The sequence below is a fragment of the Pseudocercospora fijiensis genome, assembly GCF_000340215.1.
Source record: "Pseudocercospora fijiensis CIRAD86 unplaced genomic scaffold MYCFIscaffold_1, whole genome shotgun sequence".
In the NCBI taxonomy this organism is placed as follows: Eukaryota; Fungi; Ascomycota; class Dothideomycetes; order Mycosphaerellales; family Mycosphaerellaceae; genus Pseudocercospora; species Pseudocercospora fijiensis.
Window position 1 is genome coordinate 869,617 of NW_006921532.1, and position 25,737 is coordinate 895,353.

Consider the following 25,737-nt stretch of genomic DNA (forward strand, 5'->3'; position numbering starts at 1 on the left):
GATGTGAGCCCGAAGCGAAGGTGTTGAAGAGGACGTGGACAGATGTTGACGCAGCTTTGTTTGAGGAGGCTTCTGTTTCTTCCTGCTCGCTCCAAGTGCAAGTGGTGGTGGGGCTCCCGACGCAAAGGGTGCGCTGGCGATCCCGCGATCCACGGTCAGCTGCGCGGGAGGTGTTGTCCTTGCAGTGGTGGGTAAGGCGCCATGCTGGGGGAGACGTGAAGACATTACAGTAGTGGCTCAGCTCAAGCTTAACGTTGCCGTGGCTGTCCTTCAATCCCCTTCTGGCTGGATATTGCAAGGTCCTCAGATATGCAGGATGCAGGATGCGCGCGTTGATGAGGGAGGCTAGGATCGAGTGCTCCAGATGACCAAGCCTTCTCCTCCGCCGTCAAAAGGCTTGCGAGATGGTAGGAAGCGAAGCACCTGGCCAATCGAGAAGTTAATTTGCTCGTAGATGCTAACTCCCATTAATAAGGGTGAACGTTACTTCGCCTCCGAAAGTGTTGTGGCAAATGGGCTACAGAGCAGGAAAGTTTTGCTGCTCTGAACGCAGGCGTATCATAGACTCGCTATTCTCTTCCCGACTTTGACTAGATGTGTGGCGTTACTAGCCCAAAGCGTATCAAGACAATTGCGCCAATATGCACGCGAGAAAGTAGCCTCGCGGCGCTGTTGTCGAAAGAGGCGTTTCGAGAATGCAAGGTTTACTGAGCTTAGCCGAGCTAGATCCTGCTCATGCATGACTCCAGGAAGCAGGTGCCCAGAAGATATTATTGTCTGTCATATTGACAAGAAGGGTCCCATATTGGTGACCGTGTAGGGATGGAGAGTGGCCAAAGCCTCCACCCTGCCTTTCTTGCTACAAACGCCGGCAGTGCACACCTACAAAACTCTTGCAGGCTTCCTCCTCGCAGACCTCCTTCGAGTGGCCAGACCTTCGTGCCTCGCACATGCATTATTGTGCATCATGCAATTGGTTGACTTCTCATGTATTGCTCACTCTACGGCTTGAGCTTCTCCAGCATCTCCACCGCACTGTTTGGCGAGGCCCCATTGAAATGCCCAGCACTCCACGACGGACTGATCCAGCACTGCCTCGCCTGCCTCTCACTATGCTGTCGGAGGATGTGCAAAGGTTGCTGATGTGGACCTGGCAGCCGGAATTTTTGCCCTCTGGAGTGTGGAGGGAGCTAGGTTGAGAAGATGTGCAACAGAGCTGCCGTGATGGTCGTGACGAGACGTAAGTTACGCTTCACGAGATTCATCAGCGAGGTAGCGTTAAGATTTCAGATCTGGCGCACGCCGGGTCAAAGCGCCAACCGCCACGCCGTACGGAAACCAGGTACTACATTCTGTGGCTTTCGCGCATGCAGGGCAGGGAACAGAAGAGCAGGGCATTCGTGGAGCTGTATACAGTAGACCTTCTCCATTATTCCAGCCCATGTCATCAATAGCAGAACAGACGCCGGTTTGGCCAAACGAAGGATGCGCCAAAGACGCGATTTCGTGACATCTGTCTGGCCAGAAGGTTTCTTCCGGATCAGGGGGCCTGATCCTTCAGGCGTACGACCGACTCTCTTGCCACAAGAGGCGTGTATAGATCTTGGTCGAGGGCAACATCCATCTTGCATCGAAAACCTACTATTCGCCGCCGTCCTAGCGCACCCGCCAGGCGTGCTCGCCAGCTGGTGCAGCATGGGATGGGATGAATGAGCATAGCACGTGGTGAAGCTGAGACATGGGCGCTCGTTGCACATTACGGAGTGCAGTCCGTTGGATGCGTGCCAGGGATACCCTTACAGTCAGAGCGACGACACTTCAGCCTCCAGGTTTCACTTCATCAGACGGACGAGGTGTGCTGATCATCATCAAGTCGTGACGAGTGAATAATGGAGTTGGACAGCACGAACTTTCGCCTCCAGGCTCTTTGACAAGACTGATCTGCACCCGCGAACATGCGTTCCCTTCATCCATCAGCGAAGCCTCATGTTGTGCCGGCCGGCGGATTTGGAATTCCGCGCCGCTGAGCAAAAGAATGGTATATGGCGAGCTTTTCGGGCCTTCTTTGCTCTTTCTGACGTTCATGCCAAATCGAAGATCGTGATGCGCCACAGTCAGCCAAAATGCAGGCACTAGTGCGGAACGACTCGAGCAGAGCGCGCTGCCATGTCTGTCACTCGAACAAACTCCCGCACGAGCATTATTAGAATTTGAAAAGACACAGCATAGGGAGGAGAGCAAGAAGTAATAAGCAGGTGCAGTGCAGGATCAGTTCGAAGAATGCGTTGTAGAAGGTGCGTGCGTGTTGTGCCTGCCGTTCAACCAGGAAGGAAGGGGCTGAAACGGAGATGGCTGACAAGTCATGCATCGCGACTTTCGTACACTCCTTGACGAGCGAGCGAGCGGGCAGGGCAGGGCAGGTTTGAGTGTATGTGCGTGTGCGAGCTCGAGACGTTCAAATGCTCGTTCAGTTCCTTTGATTGCACCAGAGTTCCTCACAAAGCGAATTGGACATTCATCTACGTCAAAGACATACTGATAATCACATACCTACAAGCGTGAGGGCAAGAGAAGGGCAAACCATACAATCCAGCCAGTTCTCTTCAATCGTACATCAAGCCGCATTCCTAATAGCGAGCGCCTTCATCGCCATCTCCTCAAAAGTCCCCAAACGGTTCTCCTCCTTTGAATCAGGCATATACTCTCCGCTCGCAATACAATGCACCTTCATATTCTTATGATACTTCAAACCATTCAACAATTTCGGCGTGATGAGGAAGTACTGGCTCGTGTGCTCCGCGCAAGCAATGTCGACCATACGTGAGTGCACGAGACGCTCGTTACGAGGATCCATACCCTGGTTGATCTCATCGACAACACGGAAAGGTGCTCGAGCGAGGGATTGCAGGGCCATGAGGTAGAAGATTGTAGAGACGGCGCGTTCGCCGCCGGATTGCCGATGGGAGTCGAGGATGGAGAGCGATTCATTTTCCCTGTGACACGTGTTAGTTGTGAAGTTTGATCGCAGGGAAAGGAAGTGGGACGTACCTGAACTTGACTTTGATCTGTATGGCCCATTGCTCGAAGTCTTCGTCTTTGTGGACAGCGACCTCACCGGCGCACTGGACACGAGCGAAGTTTTCGAAAAAGGCTTCCGAAATTGACGCGATGAGCCCGTCGAGTTCTGGCTCCCAGCGGTTGCGAATTTCAGTGATCTTCGCATCGAGCTCTTCAAGATCGCTCTCGAGTGTGCTGAGCTGGGCACGCTTCTGCTCGATCTTCCGCTCACGATCCTCGTACTCCTTGAGCAGGTTCTGGCCACCAGTATGGCCTACCATTTCTAGCCTGGCTTTCTGCTGCTCTATCATTGCAGCGAGGTCTTCTGGTGATTTGCCGTTGATTTCTTGTCGAACCTCATCCTCCTCGGCTGTGAGGTCGCTTGAAAGCTGTTGAATCCTCTCCACGAGCGCTTGCCCGGCGCGCTGCAATTGTTCCTCCACCGTGACTAATCGCGCGACCTCTGCCTGACGTTCGGCTAGCTGTGTTCGCTCCTCCTCGTTCTGCGCTTTCAGTTGCTCGTAATCGGACTCTGCCTCTATGCGAATGATTTCTGCCTCGAACAGCTGCTCGTGTAATCTCCGAAGAGACTCAAGCAGCCGGGAATAATCCAGTGCCCGCTGTCCTTTCTTGAAAAGCAGATCTAGTTCCTTGTCTTTGATGGCCGAAACCTTGCCGTATCCTGCCTGGACTGCCGCTTGTGCGTCTTCAATCTTCTGTTCGGAATTGGCGATTTTGGTGTCAAGTCCCTGCCACATGGCCACCCTTTTCTGCTTGTCTTCCTTTTCCTTCTTCAAGTCGTCACGTTCACCTTCGAGCTGCTTCTTTTCCCGCTGCAATTGTGAAGCTCGAGCCTTGACGCCTTGCATCTCCTCAGTGATCTGCCGGATCTCATCCTGTAATTCGGAAATCTTTCTTCCAATTTCCTCCTCGGCCTGAGTATTGACCGGAGCGTCTGTGAGCAATCTGGCAGGACCAAAAGACGAGACTCTGATAGAATCGTGACTGTAGCGACGGGCAACAGTCCACGTCTTTTTGGGTGTCACCCATGCCATAATGCCCGCACGCTTGATGGCTTCGAATTTTTCATCACTGATATTGTCCGACGTGCCATATGGTATCTTGTGCAGATTCTTATTGCTGCAAAGCATGGCCAAGACGGCTTCTGGGCCTTCCAGGAGATCCTGAACCCACCCTTCAAGGCCAAGGCTCTTTAGCTGTTCGTCCGACAAGGGATGTTCAAATTCTGACAAGGGCTTTGCTCCGGATTGAACCGCCAAGTCCCAAAGTTTCATGGTCTTGAAGCCGTGGTCGGTGAGCTTAATGAAGTCCGGTTTGTTGACCACCGTAAAAGCTTTCAAGTCGCCTGGACCAATGATTGCTTCAATCATGCCCGCATGACGCTTGTCTTTGACAGAGCACTCAACGATAGCCGGTCCAAAGACATTTCCAGAGAATTGCTCTCGATTGTCTTGCAACCAGTCCCATAACTTGGCCGACTGAGTCGAATGTCTTTGGATTTGACTACTCATTTTGCCAGCTTGGGATTGTAGGTGCACACGCTTGGCCTGCTCCGCTTTGATCATTTCCTGGCGTTGTCTTCCCTGCTCACCCAGACTCCTTATTTGGTCTTTGGGCTCGTCTTCCTCCTTGTCGATTTCTTTGATACGATCTGACAGGTCTTTGATCTTGTCGCTCAAGGCTTCGAAGTCGAACTCTGGAGGAGGCTTGTCTTTCTCCGCTCTGAGCCTATTAAGATCAGGCTGAAGACGAAGGACAGTGGCCTTGTCCTTCTTGACTCTCTCTGTCTCAGTGTGCAACTCTTCTGTGCACTGCCGGATTTGGTCGCCTAAGTCCCTCAATTTGCCCTGTTCGTCGCCCAGTCTCCTTTCTGTCTGCTCTACCAGTTTCGATCGGTGCGTGACCACTCTGTCGAGCTGCTTTCGGTAGGCGTCCTTTGCGTTCATGGCTGCAAAATTAGGCTCCATTCTGCGTTCCAATGCCTTGAACTCCTTGTCGGCCGCCTTCCTCCTCTCCTTTGCCTCACCACGCTGTTTGCGAATGTGAGAATACTCGGCGACAGGTTTCATCTTCTCTAGTGCGTTCAGTCGATCTCGAAGTGCTTCTTTTTCACGGAATTTCTCCACGTCTTCGGCTTGCCTCCTCTGACGGCTTTCCATATCCTTCAATGTCCCGAGCAAATTCTGATTATCAGCCTGCTTCTCTCGTTGTTCCTTGCGCATGGTCTTGAGCTGCTCATGCCATTCAGACATGTATGGATCCGCGGCAGCCCTTTGGGTCTGGACGAGCAGATCAACAGGAGACAGAGCGGCAAATTCAACTACCCTGTCTTGAGGCAAGAACTGACAGAGATTGTCGACCTGGATGGAATAATTCTTCTTGACTAATTCTAGTACGGCCTTGCGAGTTGACTTTCTGCCGTTGATCTTGAACGTCGTCTTCTTGTCGTCGCCTTTACCACCGTCTCTGGTAATTATGCAGGTGATGACAGGGTTTTCGGGATGAATGTCGGTATCGGCCTTGAGCTCAATCTCGATCGTGGCTTCTTTGGCGCCATGCTTGACGAATTCGGTCACATCTTTCGCACGACCCAGATGTTCTGGTTTCCATCCTAGACCCAGGCAGATGGCACATACCAAGGTACTCTTGCCCGTACCATTTGGACCGATGATCATGTTCAGATTGGGTCCAGGGAGGAATTCGGCATGAGTGTAGGTGACGAAGGTTTTCATGGTGACACGAACAATAGCGCCGGGATTGTGTTCTTGCGAAGCGTCCAAGGCACCATTCGCGTCGATTGCGCGCCCTTTGCCCTTTGGAGAGCGACGATAGCTGTCTGGTAGAAGAGGAGCATCTGGAGACTCGTCGTCATCGCCGTCGTCATCGCCGTCGTCGTCGCCATCGTCATCGTCGCTGATATCTTCGTCTCTTCGCTGTCGCTTGCTGGCCGGCGACGTGGTAGCAGTCTCGTAGGTTGTGTTTTCTGTCTCCTGCTCATACTCGTCTCTGCGACGCCGGTGCGGCCTGGCGGACGTCGACGACGACGACATGGCCGCGTCGAGGTGGATGGAGGTGTCGTATGGCAAGCAAGCAGTGAGGTCGAGGTCGAAGTGGGAGAGACGCGTAGAAGCGCGTTCTCGATGCGGGCGCGGTCAAAAGTTTAAAATGACAGGGCACCACATTTACATACACATTCTCACTATGCACAAGCAAAGTGCTGGTCAAATATTCGACCATCCAGGAAGGGAAGGGAAATATGTAGTCGCAGATGCCACTGCATAATACAGGGTGTATGAATGCGACAAGATGGCGCCTCCAAACCTGCCCAAGACAGCGCCGACAAATAATGCCTCGAAAAAGCGCAAAGAACCGCCCACGAATACATCCAACTCCAAGAGCGATAACAAGCGGCCGAAGGCCGATCATAGAGCGAAGCAGCGAGATGCGCGGGCACTTGCTAGTCAGACATCTTCGGAGGCCTTCAAGAATGGAGAGCTGGACGTGGACAAGTTCGTCAAGGCGAGAGAGTATGAGATTCGAGCTCTGGAAGAGGGTATGGCCAGGAGCAAAAAGGCTCTAACTACACGTGCTTTCCAGCAAGTACCCAAAGAGCTGAGGAGAAGAACGGCGAGTCACAATGCTAAGAGAGTCCCAAAGCGCCTGCAGAAGCGCGCCAAGGTGGAGGTATGTTATGCCTTTGATCTGGGCTGAGGATGGATATCAAATGGCTAGCTAGAGCTGATCGCTGACATCTGAGCTAGATGGTGGCAGACAATACTCCGACAGTGACTGCTAGGAGAAGAAAGCCTACAAGACATATGCGACTGCGCATGGAAACAGCCAAGAAGCTCAGGGCGCTGGGAGCGGCCCAACGAAAAGCGAGCAAGAAAGATAGCGATGAGAAGGTCACTGTCAGGCCTATTGATCAAGCGAATGAAGAAAAGGTGGTCGAAGGCACTGCGATCAAGGCACGAGCGCCGAAAGTCAAGAAGGCAAAACTCGCGGAAGCACCCACGCCTAAAGCGAAGTTTCGAAAACGACAAATGAATAAGACTTGGCTGCCGACTCACATGTTCCATGCTAAAAGAGCCCGCATGACATCTCCAAAAGAGCCTTTGTGGCGCTTCGCCATTCCTCTAACTCCGACGGCGAAATGTTATAGACCGACGCATCGAGCCGCCAATGATCGTGGCGCGATAGCTTGGGATGTGAGCTACATGTCCACTATTGGTCTGGAAGGCCAGCAAAGAAGTATCGAAGGCTTGCTGAAAGCTTTGAATGTCGATGAAAATCTTTGGACTAGGGATGGAGAGAAGTGGCGCACTGGCAGTAGAGCATGGGATGGTTTTGTGTTCGAGCGCGAAGCACCGCATAGACCGATCGCACCCGTGACTGTGATATGGTCCCCTTCGCCTGAATCGACAGCTGAAATCGAAGACTTGTCGAAGCGAAAGAGGAAGGTCTTGTTGCGGGTGCATCCATCTGCATTTCTACAGCTATGGGAGGAGATACTTCGACTCAGCAAAGTTGCAAAGCCATCAATTACGGTTGAAGATCTTCGCTACGAGATCGGTAGCATTGAGGTGACAGGTCCTGGAGCGACCGAAGCGCTTTTAAGTGCTCTCCGGCCTTCACCGCACGAAGAAGGTTCTTCCGGATATCCCAGCGGAAGTGCTGAGAAGGTTTGGAGCTCTTTGGCTGGACTCACGGACGTCTCGTTGATACCTAAGAATGTTGTCTTAGGTCTGAACGTGCAGGACTCAAGACTACATCACCCTCCACGCACGATCAAGCTTCCAAGCACAGCAGAAGAGCAAATGAAATTGCTTGAGCTCACGGCTTCGTGGCCAGTCGATGCACCTTCTACACCGTTCTCCTTGCTTGACCGACGCGCGCGTGTTGCTGCAAGCTCGAGCCTGCCCAGTCAAAAGGCAATCAATCGACGAAAGTCCTTAGCAGCACCTGGCCAGTATCCGGAGGCAGTAGCCACCGATCCCAGAATACCAACCATAATCTATTCAGCTTCAGGTGGAGACCGAAGACAAGGATCGTGGGTTGTACTACTGCCCTGGAAAGCAGTACAGCCGATCTGGTATGGTATCATCTACTACCCATTATCGACAGGTGGTCAGCCTCGATTTGGCGGATTGGATGAGAAGCGTCAACTGTGCTTTGAGGCTGGACGGCCTTGGTTTCCTGGTGACTTTCCTGGCACCAAAGCTGGATGGGAGTGGGAGATACAAGAACGAAAGAAACGCGAAGATGAATGGAGGCGACGGCCAAAGAGCAAGCGCGTCAACTGGGATGCCGTCAAGCTCGCAAACGGCAAGAAAGGAGAAATAGGATCTGGCTGGGCATGTGACTGGGAGCGCCTGATCAACGGTCCTCCGCAAATTTCCGAAGCAGACACGAAAGAAGGCGCCAAGGACGGCAAAAACGACAAACCAAACGCTCCACCATCCATCGAACCACCAACCCTCACCTACCTCCCACACCCACAATCAAAAACCCCCCTCCCCCCAAACCCCCTAACAACAATCTCCCTAACCTCCCTCTCAAAAGGCACCCCCCAACCCAACGCCCGAATCTACCGCCTCCCCTCCAAAAACCCCACCTTACGAACCTCCTGGCTCTCCCTCCTGCACCGCCAAAAACCAAACCCCCCTCCCCTCCCCAAAAACGCCCCACCTCACATCCTCCATCGTAATCTAGCCCAATCCCTCCTCGAACCCGCACGAGCCGGAGCAGAAAATTACCCGACCGTACCCGGCGAGGAAGATCTGATAGGTTTCGTGACGATGGGGAATAGGAATTTGAATCTTGCGGAAGGGAGGGGGACGGGGGTGGGGAGTATTTTGTGGGAAAGAGTGGTGGGGGAGGAGGAGGAGGGGGAGGATGTGAAGAGAGATGGCGGGAAGATTTGTATTGTGAGGAATTCGGGACAGGGGGTGGGGAGGTTGGCGAGGTGGGAAGTAGTCTGATGAAGACGGTTGTTCGAAATGAAGTGAGTGAGTGAGTGACTCACGTACTTTTTTTTGTTCGTTCCATACTATCTATACATTCATTCTGTCTCCTTCTGCATGCATGCATACGAAAATGCTTGTTTCGACTAAGATATACAATGTTCTGTTCTGTTCTGTTCTGTCCTTCCAGTTTATCCGTCCACCAACACCATGCTAATATGCTAAAATCACAAGTGTAGTAGTAGTAGTACTGGCATTTCCCTTTCATCCAGTAATTTATGCCTGACAAGACGTATTCAACTCATCCCAAACCACGCAATTCCTCCTCCTCCTCCCAGCCTTCTGTCCTTCACAATCCCAAACAAAGCGCTCTTTTCATAGTCATGAAACGTAACTCGACACCATCACTCTTCCAATACCGTCCTTCCTAATTCCGCTTTTTCGGCTGAGAAAGCGCAGCAAGCCGACTCTGGCTGATAGTTGTGCCAGAACGAGCAGTGGTCTTCTTCACAGGACTGGTGGTCTTCGCTCCTTTCGGCTTGACACCGAGAGTAGTGCGACGTGCGGCAGAAGCTGCTGTGGGTGCAGTCGCCGCGGAAGGCTTTTTGATAGTCGTCATCTTCGGAGAAGGTGCGGATGTCTTCGCTCGCTTGGCAGGTCTATGCTCTTCTTCTTCTTCCTGTTCCTCCGCCTCTGGAAGCGCTGGAGTATTCTCCTTATCGGACGTTATCTCGACATCAGAGTCTGCGTTAGCGGCAGCCATCTTGTTTTCAAACTCGAATTTGCGCTTCTTCGTGCCTTGAGCTGGAGAGACGATTTCGTCTTTGGAAGCAGTCGCAGCATGGTTTTCGAACGCGAACTTGCGCTTCTTGCTGCCTGTAATTGGAGCGGGAGATGGAACGACATCGGCTGAGACGTGGCGAATAGTCGAAGGACGCTGTCGCTGAGCCTCAGAAGCTGGAGCATTGGGTGACTGTCCGAAGATGATGCCGTGGTGATCGGCGCGGAACGTGAAATCCTGCGGTCCAGCTGTTTGTCGGCGCTTCTGCGGAGATGGAGAGAGCGATGGCATCCGATCGTAGGTCGGCACCTCAAGTGGTAATGTTGGGTATGCGGGTGCATTGGAGACTGCCTCCGGCTCCGGCTGTGGCACCATACTGACAGTACGTTCACTCTTAGGGGAAGGCGTAGGTGTCTTAGACTCAGAAGATTGACGCTCTTGTGATTTCAGATCGCGCGCTTTTGTGGACGACGAAAAGTCAACCTTCTTGGATGTATGGCTCGCAGTATGTGGAGCAGCTGGCAAGGTCTTGTTCAGATCGGCAGCTCGCTGGCCCGGCGGAGTTGCAAGGTGAGTGCCTGCTGCGACCTTTGCAGGATCTTCAGAGTACAGACGCTGTGGCGTTCTCAAGATAGACTTCATCGGTGACTGACGGAGCAAGTTGAAGCGGCCCATCAATTTGCTCGAAGCGCTCTTGTCAGGAGTTTCCGTGACCGGTGCCGACGCCATGGGAAGCTTGGTGGGAGATCGCGCCAAGAATGGAGTTGTTGTATTTTGCTCATGTGATGACTCTTCCTTGGAAGCCTGACTGACTGCTGCTTTGACTGGTGATCTGGACAGGAATGGAACAGGCTTTTCCTTGGGCATCTCTTCGGCGTTCTGTTCTGCTCCCATTCTCTTAGACATACCACTCTTAATTGGTGACCGAGCGAGAGCTGCACTCATCATTGAGCTTGGCTGCTCGACTGGAGCAGTCACGGTCGGCTTGGTGGCAAAGAGAGACGCTTTTGACGGGGACTTGGCGAGCAGAGGAGTCGCTGTCTTCTGCTCAGCTGGGGCTGCTTTGATTGGCGTGGACTGAATCGCTGCAGGCATAGCGATAGGTGCTGCGGCTGAAAGCTTTGCCAGCGAGAGCTGAGGAGCTGGGATTTTGCTTGTCTTCGTAGACTTGACACTGGCAGCACGGGCGAGGGAAGCCTGTGTTGGTGTCGTAAGCGCTGCAAGATTCGGTGCGCTTGCTTTCGACTGAAGCTGCTTAGGCGTGGACGGCAATGACTTGTCGCTCTCACTCGATGGTGGGCGATTAGCCGACACATCGTCAGTCTCTGCACGCTTAATTCGCTTAGTGGGCGAACGTGGCGCAGCTGCCACGGCACTCTTGAGATCTTTTGTAGAAGTCGAGCGTGGCAGGCCACTGCCTTTGAAGCTTGGCGTCGGCTTTGGACCTTCACGTGAGGTAGGTCGTGATGAAGGCGTATCTGGTTCGTCCAGTCTCGCCTTGGAAGGGCTTCGCTTGAGCGACTTCGTCTCATCTCTCTTCTCGGTGACCGCCTTAAGACGCGATGGATCTGCGCGGAAGGCACTGGCATGACCAGCAATTGACTCCATTTTCTCGAATTCTTTCAAATGTGCCTGGGAGAATCGGCCCTTCGGTTGAGCGATCCTACGCGCCGCCACCATCTGGTCGATGCTCTGTACGCCTTCGCCGCTGGAAAGCATTTGCTCTCTGATCAAAGCCGCCTTCTCCCGCTGCTCGTTCATGAGCGTCTTAGCCTCTGGACTCAGCTCCAGCGAGTGCTCGCGACGAAATGTGAAGTGGAAGGCAGGAGACTTGAGATCGTTTTCGAGGTTGCGCGTCCTGCTAGGAGTTGCTTGCAGTGCGGCAAGAGGGCCCTTCTGCTTGGGCGGCTCGGTATGTGGTGGCATGCTCGAGAAGCCAAGATGGCGAGCTTCCTCTCGTGGCTTTGCGGTCGTCTGATGATGTAGCTGCGGGTGCATCTCTTGCTCGCTGGGCTTGATCGGCGTGCCTTTGCGGGGTGTCGACATGGACTGCGGCAGACTCTGCTTCAGGTCTGGATAGCTGACCATCGAGGGCGAGTCGGGGAATGCGCCTGGCATCTCGTCACTCTCCTGCAGCGATGAGAGTTTCGCCGGTACAGTGCGCGGAGTTCGAGTGGTGGGCGCATCGTGGGACAGGGAAACACGCTTGGGTGTTGTTGACTTGCGGTTTGCAAGGCGCGCTGAGCTGCGCCGCGCCATTGTTGCGCGAATGGGCGGGCTTTCCAGGCTCCTTCTAATATGCGGTGGTAGTAGCAGGAGTGGTAGCGCGACGATGTGGTCAAGGGTAGGCCGTCCACGAGGCCCCGTCACGATTGGCGTGTGTGCTCTGGCGGTAAGGTGTGACGTTGGAAGTTTTCGCTGTGTACCGCACAAGCAAGCGGCCCGGTTGTCTGGACGACCACCACGCCCTGCGCCTTGGCAGACGATGCACATTGTACACTGCGATTAAGCGAGATGGCGGACGGGGGTAATCCCCGTAAACGGCAGCTAGCTTGAAAGCGTTAGACGTGAACTTTTTAAAGGTACGGATAATTCCTTTAGGCAGTACGCTAGCTTTGACCAGTTAGATCCCGTTTTCAGGGATTACCGCCGTCCGCTATCTCGCTAAATCGCGGTATATATGCCCCTCGAGGATTCCCCGAGCCCTAGCTACCCGCCCGAGCCCTAGCATAACCCGAGATTACGAGATCGGCTGTTCTATATAAAATCGCGTATAGAAGCGGATAATCGCGTCGCTATAGGCCCCGCTAGCTAGGCAACTACTACAATACTGCTACTAGCAGCTATAAAGCTAAAGTTTGTTAGCAAATTAGTAGTATAGTAAGATTAAAGGTATTATTAGTTATTAGCTATCTACTTAGGTCTAAGCGGATTGCGACCTACCGCCTTATAACTACGCGATGCTATATATACTAGCTTATACTAGTCTCTTAGTTGCTAACTAGTATACTACTACTACTAAATAAACTAAATTAGCTAATAGTACTATTACTAGCTAGCATACTGCTATTACTAGCTGGTATACTACTATTGCTAGCTAGTATACTACTATTACTAAGTAGACTAATAGTGCTATTGCTATAGTACCTAGTAATAAAGCGGCCTTCCTACTAGCTATATAAGCGACTAGTAGTACTATTACTAAGTAGCCTATCGTTATTATTATTGCTTATATAATGCCGCTATATAGTAATTACTATATTACTATATAGTAACAAGGAGATATAGACAACCTATATAGGGGAGCTAATATACTAGGTATAAAAAAATAGCAGCGAATAATTAGAGACGAAGGGAAGACAGTTAAGAAGGAAGGGAGGACGAATAGAAAGCACTATATACTAGGGCAGAAGAGGTGCTAAAGGCGGAAGATAGAAGAACCCCTAAGAGGGTATATAGGATAATAATCTCAGAACTCCTTAGAGGACTAAAAGCAATCTATAACTAGGCAAACTACGTAATTATAAAGGTAGCTAATATAGTCGTAGCAAAGATTACGAAGAAACAATAGGAGACAAGTCTAAACTACCGTACCTAGGCAGTAGTAGCTAGTTAGGAGGCGCTAAAACCCCTAAGGATAGTAGTTAGAGTCTATATTACGGACCTATAGGAGCAAAAGGAAATCTAAGGACTTATAGGGAAAGAGATTGTAGAAAGAATTATAGTCAAAGAGGTAATTAGGGCTAGGAACGAAGGTAAAGGGGTAATTAAGCTATTTATAGTATAAGAGTAGGACAAAAAGAAGCTAGAAATATAAAAAGAATAGACAACTAAGATAGGGAAAACAGTAAAGGTCTCCTAATAGCAATTTATAATTATAGCCTATAGTATAATAAGAAGCTTTAAGGAAGAACAGGATATCGAGAGCCTATAGAGACAAAACTAAGCTATATACCTAGGCCTAAAGATTACAAAAGTAGTATAGATTAAAAGGAAAATCGAAGAGACTAAGAAGCAGTCTTCCCTAATTATCTAGGTAGAGAGTATAGAGCAAGCTAATATAGTACTAGACTAGGGGTTATTCTAGGACTTTAAAAGATTAGAAACAGAGATACATAGAAGCAACTATAGGATAATGCAGTGCTTCAAATGTTAATACTATAGACACTTAGCAGCTAAGTATATAAAGACAACTAATACCTGCTCCTATTATATAGGGGATTACTAGGTTAAAGAATGCAAAGTATATAAAGGAGAAGCAAGATATACATACTGCACTAAAAGACACCCCTTATAGGCGAAGGAATGCCTAGTAAGAATATAGGTAGCTAGGAAGGCAAAGGAAGCTAGAATTAATACACTAAAAAGATATATAATAAGCTAGGGTAGCTAGGTACAGAAGCAACCGAGCTAAGTACTACAAAAGAGGTCTAGATAAGATAATAGGTTCACATTTAGGGCCTTACTAGCACAAGAGAGTCACTAGCAACTAGGGAGACTAAGATACCTTAACATTATAGGAAAGGAAGTAGGGTAGATAAAGCTTAGTTAAATGTTAGTCCAAAGTAAGGGAAGACTAAAGGAAAACTTATAGGGAAATAATATAGATAAAACCTAATAAACATTGCAACATTACTAAACATTATATAGTACAATGTTAATAAGAGCAAAGATAAGGTATAGAGGAGCTTCCTTTAAGCACTAAACCTAAAAGAACATTATATTATTGCAATCTAAGAGCCCTAGCTTAACCTATATATAAAGAGACTAGTAACAGTTAAAGACCTAAGATACTACCTAATTATCTACAACTAGGGAGCCCTAAGGATATGCATCTATATTAGTAAGGAGATAGATATAGAAACCTAGTAGGCTATACTATAGGAGGATAGGGACCTAACATTAGTTTAAGTAGAGACATCCTAAGGTACACTCTAAGTCTACTATATATATAACCTACTACTAGACTTAAGAAGCAGTACCTAACTAAAAACCCTAGAAAGACTACCTAGAGTTATCTAGGGGAACACCTACTAAATCCTACTTAGGGATTTCAACCTCTACTACCCCCTCTAGGGCTTAGACTTTACCCTAGCTTACTACTTCCTAGTAGGAAGACTAATTGATATATTAGAGAGGGAAGGAATAGAAATTGTTACCCTAAAGGGACTAATTACTTAGGAGGCAAGAGGAAGCAGCAGTACACTAGACCTATACTTTGTATTATATTAGATTAGGAACAGGATTATAAGATGCAGGGTTAACTAGGAACTAGAAGAATTATTAGACCACTTCCCGGTGTAGATTAAGCTAAATGTCTAAGCTAATTAGGAAAGGGAACTAGAGGAGAAGCTTAACTAGAAAGGTGCCTAATAGGGCAGGATTAGGGAGGAACTAGAAAGGGACCTAAAACTAGAGGAACTCTTAACAAAGCACCTACTAAGGCTAGAGGAGTAGGACATTAATAAGGCAGTAGAAGAACTAATAGGAATCCTAAAACAGGTAGCTAGAAAGCATACCCTAGCAAAGAAACATTCACTATACTAGTAACTATACTAGACTAGTAAGTATATAAGGAAGGTTAAAGTAGTAAGGAAGGCTAGGAGGCAGTAGATACAAACCTATACCTAGGAAGTATAGGACAACTACAACAAAGCCTACTAGGAAAAGAAGATCTAGATTAAGAAAGACAAGATACAAGAATAGAGATCTATAATAGGAATAATTACAAAGAAACTAGAGGAGATATAGAGGATAGCTAAATAGGCAAGGAGACCTAAACAGGATAAGGATATACTACTATAATTCCCGGACATTATAGACTAATAAGGATAAATATAGACTATAATAGAAGGGAAAGCAAGAGCCCTAGGCTAATACTTCTTCTATAGAAAAGTACAAGCAGACCTATTAGATATAAAGGAGAAAGAACAAGAGACTCTACTACTAGGTATACTAAGAGACACCTAGGTTAAACCCGAAACTATTAAAAGGATCCTAAAGAAAATTCTAGGCAATAAGGCACTAGGAGAAGACAAGATCTACAACAAACTTCTAAAAGTATATAGGAAGGGGCTAGCCCTAGCACTAGCTAATATCTTTTTACAAAGCCTAGTACTAGGATACTACCTAAGACCATTTAGGAAGTCCCTAATAGGAGTACTAAGGAAGCCTTAGAAGGAAGACTATATACAGCTTAAGGCCTATAGACTAATAGCCCTACTTAATACAATAGGCAAGGTACTAGAAAAAATTATCGCTAAAAGGCTAACAACCTTTGCCGAGGAAAGGAATATCCTTCCTAAAGGCTAGATAGGAGGAAGAAAGAAGAGATTAATACTAATAGCTATAGAATTAATTACAGAATAGATCAAGTATATCTAGCACTATAGTTAAAACTAGGTAGCAACCCTCCTCTCCCTTAACATCTTAGGAGCCTTTAACAATGTCTCCTATAAAAGGCTCCTATATATACTTAAACAGAAAGCTATACTAAACTAGATAGTCCAATTTATCTAGTCCTTCCTATAGGAAAGATCAATACAGCTTATTCTAGGCAAATTCAAATTAGACCTAATGCTAACTGAAAAGGGAATCCCCTAAGGATTAACACTCTCCCTAATCCTCTTCCTTATCTTTATAGCAGACCTACTCCTACTCCTAGAATTAAGAAACACATTAGCATTAGGGTTTGTAGATAATACAAACATCCTAGCCTAGTCTAAGATAATAGAAACTAACTATAAGATCCTAGAAGAGAAGCACTAGGAGTATAAAAAATAGGCAAGGAGGCATAGAGCAAAATTCGCCCTAGAAAAGTACTAGCTTATCTACTTTAGCAAGGCTAAATCAACCTATAATATAAAGCAATCAATCACTATTCAAGGCTTTAAAACCTAACTATTAGTAGAGCTTAGGGTACTAGGGATCTAGCTAGATCCAAAACTAAATTAGGGACTATAAGTAAAGAAGGCAAAGCAGAGGGCAGATGCTAATATACAATCCATTAATAGGCTTATAGCCTCTATATAGGGGGCTATATTCGAGAAAGCTAAAGTTATATACAAAGCAATTGTTAAGCTAGCAATACTATATAGAGCATAGATATAGACAGCCTAGGAGAAAACACTAAAAAGGATTAAGCAACTAGTTAGTAGGTCCTAAACCTAAAGCCTAAAGAAAATCCTAGGAGTATACAAAACTATACTAATAAGGGTAGTAGAAATGGAATTAGGGATCCTACTAGTCAAACAATACTTCAAGGGACTAAGATACTAATATATAGCAAAGACAATAGAATACCTAGCCTAACAGACTATCTAAAAGGCACTAGACAAGATAAAAGCCTAGTGCATTAGGACTAGGAGGCGAGACAGACTACAAATAACTCCCTAGAAAGTTAAAGACCTAGAGCAATATAGAGTCTTAATAGGAGAAATGCTAGAGAAAGAGCTTTAGGGACTAAATATAAGGCTAAAGGAAGACAAACTAAAGGGAGCGAAACAAAGCCTAGCAGAATCAATTGCTAAATACCTATAGGAGTAGGAATAGAACAAAACATAAGTTAGACTAGGAACCCTAAAGGGCCAAGGCACTAATCAAATTTGGTTAATATAACTACTAGCTCTATAAGGACCTAAATAGGGCCGAGGCAAGCCTAGCTATCTAAATCAGATCTGAATATATTAGACTTAGATCTTACCTGTTTAGAAGAAACGTCCTAGGAATTGAAAGCAGGGCTTGCTAATATAGCTACCAATCTTAGAACCCTAAGTATATACTGCTAGTCTACCCTTAATAGTTAGAAGGCAGAAGTAATTAGAGACTAAAAGCAATAGAAAGGGAATACGATAAGCTAATCTAGAGCAAAGAAGACCTAAAGAGGATAGTAAAGTAGATTATCAAATAGGGATTTGTACAACAATTCGCACTAGTAAGGGAAACTAAGGAGTAGATAAGAAGGAGGGAAGAAGAGGGGGAAAGAAGGGTAGGGTAGTAGGCAAGGTAGTTAGAGGGTAACAACTATAACACTAGTATACCCTAGAGGAAGGAAAACAAGGAAACGAGGAAGATCAACACTTATAAATAGGATAGGAGGGAGGTTTTTACTAACTAAGTTGGTTTCCTACCTAAAACAATACATAGAAACAGACCTACATAGGCCGAAAGGCACTACAATAGGCAAATGAAATATCTATCTATCTATCTATATAATGCCGCCTATTAGCGGCATTGTTTAAATTGTTAGCGAGAGCGCTCTTCTTTACGCGCTTATAGATCGATAACTTATTACTATAGAAGGTCTAGCTTAGAAGGAGGTTATAGAGCGTCCGGAAGTACTTCTTTACGTAGATTATAGCACTCGAAGCCTTAAGGGTAGTAGGTAGGTCTATACGGACGGTTAGCCTTCTAGTAAGGGCACTATTAGTTACGGTATTAGCTTTTTACGCACTTATAGTACTTAGTAACCCTCGTACGAAGCTAGGTAAGTAAAATACTAGGTTCTAGAGTAAAGGCAGTCGTTCTTGCTATTGCTATCTTCTACCTCTTAGCTACTACTATCTCGTTTATATCGTCTAGCTCTCGAGTAGTCTATATACGCTTTGTTCTATATAATATCTATCCGCCGGTTATAGGCTTCCGGTTACTAAAGACAACCTATAGCTCTCGAAGGCGAGTAGAACGGGCCTTACTAAAGTCAATAAACTAATAGTCGTAGAAGTAACGAAGTATAAGAATAGTACGCTTTCTACCTATCTTAAGAAGCTTTATTATCTCGTAAAGGCATAGATAGCCGTAGGTCTTAGTTAGGTAATCGTTATAGCGATACTACGGATAGGAATACGAGTACGCCGAGAACTTAATCTCGTTGCCTTTATCGTCTACTATAGTACTAAGAAGTGCGATAGTACGCTTATATAAAGCGTAGACTTCGAGAAGATAGTAATCGCTTATAGTACGAGATACGCTTACGTAGAAGGGACCTATAAGTTACTTATAGTATCGCTTTAGGTTATTAGTAAGCTATACTCGACGACGATCGTACCCTTAATACTACTAGTTAAGAAGCGACTCGAAGAGCGTAAAGATATCGTAGTAGCTACTATAATTAAGCTATTGTTTAATACGGCCGTAGTAAGCTTCTATACGAGAAGTAACCTTCTCGCCGAAGTAAAGTACTTCGTTAGTCTAGTAGTAAACGAGCCTTATCGGATATTTCTACTAGTTCTTATATAGATAGTCCTTAAACTGCGGATATATATTATCTAGTTTACTAACGTTGCTATTAAACTCGGCTTCTAACTAACTCTTTACTATATACGTAAATAGCTTTATAAACTTATTAGTACTCGGACTATCGATTTATAAGCTATTAGCCTTAATCTATACGAAGTCGCCTCTCTCCTTACAAATACGAGTTAGAATATCTTATTATAGATACTAGTCGTATACTATAATAGTCGCTTCTAGAATAACTTCCTTAACGGTATAGATAAGCGCTTCTTTACAGTCCGTACTAACAATATAAGGCATTAGATAACCGGCCTATTCGAGACCTTTCCGTAGTAACCGTAATAACTATTATTAGCTAGTAACCGGCCCTATACACCTAGGCTGAGTTTTGAGCCTATATAAGAGGCCTCCTTCTATATTATAGATAGAGCACTAACCTCGTATAGCACATTGTTTATGTTACACTTCTATAATGCCTATATTGCAGGGCTCTAGTTATTAGCCTAAGCAACCGTCTTATTATCCTATTATGCTAAACATAGCTGCCTATATTGCTATAGGTTATATTACCCTCGGTAGCCTATACTATTACTATAGGTAGTAGTAGTGTTAGTTTCCGTCCTTTATTAGAGCCGAAGGTAGGGTTATCTCTTTATATCTAACAGGTTCGGGTATATTAAAGGTAGTCTCTAGGTACGAATAGCTATAACCGAAGCGAGGGCACGATAAGAGCCTACGATACGGACGATACCGAAGTATCTTAAGGGGCTATTACGACAAGCAGAGAAACCTCTTAATAAGGGCATCGCTTTAACCCCGAAAAGCTACAAACCCTTAGGACTGTTATAGCTTAGGGCCTAGTCTATAGCTATAGCTAGCTTCTAAGGACTCGGCTCCGGGTCGAAGACCTATTTAGCACCGCTTGCTCGAGATAAGCCCCGCCTAAGGAGGAGATAGACTAATTACCTATCGGCCTTGCTTAGTTTGCTAAGACTATTAATTAATAGCAAATACGGCTTACAGGTCGGATAGCTAGGGAGTCCCCTATTAATCGGGTAGGGCGTTCCTAGATTCGTAGCCTCGCTTAGATAGTGCTTAGCCTTCTACTAGAAAAAGAAGGCTACCGCCCCCCCGCCTAGCTAAAGGAGATATAAGCTAGTTTCTAGGATCTAGGTGTAAATAGAGATTGCAGTCTCTCCCTCCGAGCGGCTTTCGTCTAATACTAAACTAAGCTCCTAGAGGTAGTTAGGCGACCCCTAGGAGGCTAAATCCTAATGCTACCCTAGGGGTAATACTAGGAGAAATAGCCTAATATACTATTCTCTCGCGTAGTAATATTATAACAAACCAAACAAACCAAAGACACTAAAAACACGTTTATACAACATTTCATTGCGACTTTATATAGTATTTCATTTTAATAATTTTACTAACAATCGAATAAGCTCTAGCTCTAGCGAAAACGAGCATTAAGAATTAGCGGAATCCTCTAAATCCGAAACCGCCCCTAATCCTATTAACGAAGAAATCAGGCGGCGACTAGTTAATATAAGTAAGCCTCCTACGCCTTCTACGCTAGAGGCGCTCTATAATGTTATTATAAAGATAATAGAGAAGCAAACTGAACTTCTCCGTTAAAATAAGCGTCGCCCGCTAGAACTAGGGAGCACTACAAACCCCTTATTCGAAGGGTAGAACGCTATAGTATATATTAAGCGCTTTAAGGAAGGCTTAGTTAATTACGAGCTCGATAGAGAATCCGACTAGTACAAGATTCGGTCCTTTACGAGGACTACCTCCTCTAAGCTTTACCGAACCCTTAAAACCCTAGTTAGCTACCTAGAAAAGGACGACAAGTCTAATACTAACTAGGAGACCTTTAAGGTAGCCTTTATAAGGGAGTATCGGGAGCGCGATAGCCGTCGCATTAAAAGCAGTCGTACGTAGCTCGAGACCCTCTACTCGGTAAGGCGCACTAAGGATAACGACCTAAAGGGGTATATCCGCGAGTTTATCGAGTTAGCGGACGGTATCGAGTAGAGTAACCTCGAGAACTCTTAGAGAACGAGGCTACTCCTCTAGGGATTACCGTAGCCTATAGCTTAGCGTATCTTCCGTCGCTATAAGCTTAGCGAGTCCGATCCTAAGAGTTTTAGGAAATACAAAGAGGTCCTAGTGTATATTAAGGCCGACATTAATAGTACCGCCGATACGAGGAAGTTTATCTACGGCGAAGACCGAAATAACCTAGCGTAGGTTAGGAAAGAAGCCTTAGGAAGCAAGGGACCTAAGTTCCTTCCTAAATCGCAAAGTAGTCCTAAGACCGTAACTCCTACTATTACTAAGCACTCTTAGGATATCGCGGACTTAGCTAAATCCCTAGCCTAGCTAAACCTAAATGCGAAAGCATTATAGCGAGTTAGGGAGGTTATTAATGCTACTATACTAGGCGATGTACTACTAGTCTATTAGGTTTTAGATCCTAACTACCCTAAAGCCCCTTTAGTAGATGTCTACGCTATACGGAAGATCTATTCTAACTTAGATAGCAAGTGCTAGATGTATAGCGGGTTCAAATATGTCTAATCGTCCTACCCTATCTAGAAAGAGCTTCTTAAAAGGAAGCTTATTATGCAAGTTAATAGCCGATTCTACTATATAGACACTAGCGACAAGATTGATTTCGAATAGGATCGGAGAGCCCCGAAGCTACCTTAGCTAAAGACCCTTCTAGAAAAGAAGTATAGCGGCAAGATCGAGTTTAAGGATACTAGGAATAGTACCCTCGCCGCTATTACTAAGCGAGAGACTTAGAAGGTTAGGGCAAAACAGGTTAAGGAGCGAAGTAGTAACGGTACTACTAAGCCTATTAAAGTTAACTTTGTTTCTTAGGATCCGGACGCAGTTACTAATGTTTACGCGGTTACTAAGAATAGTATAGATGTCTACGCTGCTATACGGTCTTAGACCTAGTCCTAAAGCAAGGGTAAGAACCCTTAGAACCCTACTCGCCCTAGTACGGTAGCCCCTACTAGGGTACTAAAGAACAAGGCGGCCGACAAGGCTAAGCAATAGCGAGAGTTAACCGCTAAAACTAAGACTCTCTAGATAGCTATAGACCGTGCTACCCGATCTAGCACCGTACCTAGTACCGTACCTAGCACCGTACCTAGCACCCTACCTATAGAAAGCCTAGTCGTCCTAGAGACTCTAGAGGTCGATATAGAGGATGTTGCTACTAATATTAGTAGTACCCTAGGTCTAGCTAACCTACCGGCCTATAAGCGAAAGTTATCCGATCTAAAGAGCTTTCGCTTTAATAGGTATATAAAAAAGTATAGTACTAGCCTAGCTAACTCCTTAGACATAAAGGCAAATGCTCTCTTCTAGGCTTTATAGTTCCTAGACCTTAAATCTAATGTGTCTATAGGAGAGCTACTAGTATACGGTTTGCCTACTAACCTGTTCTAGAGCCGAATCCCTAACGATACTACCTTTATAAAAGACCTCGCTGCCTTCCGAAGGAAATAGGGACGAGAAGATTATATCGACGTCTCTTCCCTATAGTTCCTTCCTAAGTTTTTAGGTGCCTAAGAGTTAGTAGAAGGCGAATCGGTAACCTACGAGAACTAAGAGACTATCGATAATGCTAACGAAGAAGGAGTTAAGGAGATAGGCCGAGGGAATAGTAATAATCCCGACCCTACTCTAGTTTTAGTCTCTATTAAGGCTGTCCGGTTTACTAGCTAACAAATCGGTCGAGTAGGACCTCCTCGACCTAAGGAACTTTATTCTATCCCTAATAATATAGACCTTTCCGTAGTTACCCGTTCCTTCGCCGTCGTTCCCGCTATCTATATTTAAGTTACTATCGGGAGCTATAGTTAACAGATGCTAGCAATGCTTAATAATAGTTCGGAGTCACTTATTATAAGTAAGCGTTAGGCTAAACAACTTAGGCTGCTAATAAACAGAGACATTTCCCTAGGTATATAGGGAGTAAATAGAGAGGTTACGCTAGTAGGTGCTTGCTATAATGTTATAGTAGACGCCTTCGGCATATGCTTTTCCTTTACCTTCTAGATCGCCGCCGACCTAAACACGCTAATTATTCTAGGTCGGCTATAGTCCCGTATAACTCGTAGTGTCTAGCGCAACTGCGACGATAGTTCCTAGGAGGGAACTATTACTAACTAGAAGGGCAACCGAGTCGTATTTACTAGTTATATCGGCAACACTAGCTATAAGTCCTACGAGGATATCCTTGCTGCTTCTAGACGGTCTTCGGGAAACGCTACGGCGCGGTTATAAGACCGGTAATCTGCGCTATAAGTTAGTATAGCTTAAATAGGTCATTTCTAGAAGTGCGCCGCTCCGTACGTTAAGGCAAGTTTCTAGGTTCTATACTAAGAAGACGAGTGCTCGAAGCGATAGCGAGTATAATATAACGACTACCTATACCTGCTATATAAGTTAAGGTAATAATGCTATCTTATATATCGTCGCCGGAGGTATTACTACCGGACGCGGGTCTACCCGAACTAACTAATTAGAGCGCGAATCTAATGCTACCCTAGGGGTATTATTACGAATCTAACGTTTTCGCCGGCGTTATAAATTAGGACTACTAGTTATACACCTATCGACTTAAAGAAACTTCTAAAGAGGTTTACGCGCTGTTTTGTTACGCTAATCTCTAGGCCTAGCGACAAAGAGAGAGAGCTCGGGTTCGACAATCGATTAGTATATATACCCTATACAAGAGGGTAGCTAATAAGATTAAGCCCGTAAAGGGTAGCGTATATATTACCGATAGGTCTAATCCTAGCGGAAATCCTAACTAGCGACAGAAGTGCCTTAATTAGGAGGCGATACTACTACCTAGGAATAGTCCGTACGATTAGAAATATATTACGAAAAAGTTCTCTACTATCCCTAGGGGGTTAAGGCTAATAGAGGAGAGGCTTGCGAAAATTAAACCTAGTATCGAGCTTTCGGATTGTAAACTAGATTTGCTATACGAGCTTCTATACAATCGCGAGGCCGTATTAGTATATAACTTTACTTACCTAGGTAGGATAAATCCGGAGGTTGCCCCTCCGTAGAGGATCCGAACGATCGAATATAAGCCTTAGGCCTACCTAGGTTTCAAACTTAACCTAAGCCTACGAGGTATAGTTAAGGACATAATACAATAGCGTATAAAGGCTAGTACCTTAGAACCTTCTTATACCTCGTATCGCAATCTATACTTCCTAGTTTAGAAGAAGATAGCTCCTAGGGAACTAAAGAAGTACCGCCTAATTAACGCTATATAAAAGTTTAATACGGTTACGATTAGAGATACTAACCTTCCTCCGGAGACTAATAGGTTCTCGGAAGCCTTTACTAACTGTGTTATAGCTTTACTAGTTAACGTTTTCTCGGGTTACGACTAAATTCCTCTCTACCCTAATAGTCGGGACCTTACTAGTTTCGAGACACCTCTTAGGCTATATAGACAAACTACCCTTCCCTAAGGGGCAACTAACTCCGTAGCCTAGTTCGTTCGTATTATAAACTAAGTCCTCGCGGCCTATATCTCCTATATAGCGATACCTTTCCTCGACGACATCGGTATTAAGGGCCCTAAAACTAGGTACGATAATAAAGAAGTAGAGCCTAGCATCCGTAGGTTCTTTCTCGAATACATTTAGAACCTCGATAGTGTCCTCTGCGACCTAGAGCGAGCTAACCTAACGGTATATAGAGAGAAGCTTTAGCTCCTATACAAACGAATAAACATTGTCGGGTTTGTAACTAATAAGAACGGCCGCTATCCTAATAATGCACGGGTCCTAAAGATAGTGTCCTAGCCGGATCCTACCTATTAGAAAGATATCCGAACCTAGCTTAGAGTAGTCTCCTACTTCCGCATCTAGATTAAGAACTTTATATTAGTATATAAGCCCTTATACGCCTTGCTTAAGAAGGATGCTAAATTCGAATAGACCTCCGTTTACTAAGCGGCTAAGGATACGGTAACTAAGGCGCTCGTTAGTACACCTATACTAATATCTATTAACTACTTAGAGGGTATAGGTTTAATAATTGTTGCTATCGACTCGAGCGGGGAAGGCTATAGCGAGATACTAATATAGTATAACCGTAAGGAGCCATCCTTGCGTTATCCTATTAGGTACGACTCCGGACTATAGAAACCGATCGAGGCCCGATACGATACTAGTAAGCGAGAATGCCTTAGAGTCTATAAGGCTCTAAAGAAGTTCCGGCTATAGCTCTTTAGTATATTCTTTCGCTTAGAAATCGATGCTTAGACGCTAGTCTATTAGCTTAACTATATAGCCTCCGACCTGCTAAACTCTACGATAGCTCGGTAGGTTACCTAGATCTATTTATTTAATTTCGACGTCTTCTACGTTCCTAGTAAGAAGCATACTAGACCGGATAGCCTTTCTAGAAGGCCCGCTATAGAAGAGGATGTTAGGGCTAAAGAGGCTATACGTGATTAGCATATAGCTAGGCCGAGTAAAGCTAGGGTCTTGATGCCTTAGGCAGGGCTTGGCGCTTAGCGTTAGGCTAACTCTCCTACCTTCCTCCCTCTCCTCCTAGATCTCTATCGAATACTAAACTAATTCACTACTACCCTATCTACCTGCTAATATAACCCTTCTTATACAG

At 46.0% G+C, this 25,737-nt stretch overlaps 3 protein-coding genes across 3 annotated transcripts; 1 reads left to right on the forward strand and 2 right to left on the reverse strand.

Annotated features, from left to right (window-relative positions):
* Window positions 1-1,489: 1,489 nt before the first annotated feature.
* MYCFIDRAFT_147918 (uncharacterized protein) lies at window positions 1,490-6,128 on the reverse strand (the record flags this gene model as incomplete). The annotated part of the gene is made up of 2 exons (XM_007922567.1): window positions 1,490-2,993; window positions 3,049-6,128. 2 exons carry the CDS (start codon window positions 6,126-6,128, stop codon window positions 2,615-2,617), a joined length of 3,459 nt encoding a protein of 1,152 aa, XP_007920758.1. The 3' UTR covers window positions 1,490-2,614.
* Window positions 6,129-6,384: 256 nt separating this feature from the next.
* MYCFIDRAFT_89000 (uncharacterized protein) lies at window positions 6,385-9,287 on the forward strand (the record flags this gene model as incomplete). Its single annotated transcript, XM_007922568.1, has 3 exons — window positions 6,385-6,762; window positions 6,840-6,983; window positions 7,047-9,287. 3 exons carry the CDS (start codon window positions 6,385-6,387, stop codon window positions 9,057-9,059), a joined length of 2,535 nt encoding a protein of 844 aa, XP_007920759.1. The 3' UTR covers window positions 9,060-9,287.
* A 181-nt stretch (window positions 9,288-9,468) lies between these two features.
* Window positions 9,469-12,081, reverse strand: MYCFIDRAFT_191743 (uncharacterized protein; the record flags this gene model as incomplete). The annotated part of the gene is made up of 1 exon (XM_007922569.1): window positions 9,469-12,081. The coding sequence occupies one exon, from the start codon at window positions 12,079-12,081 to the stop codon at window positions 9,469-9,471; it is 2,613 nt and encodes an 870-aa protein (XP_007920760.1).
* Between the last annotated feature and the right edge of the window lie 13,656 nt (window positions 12,082-25,737).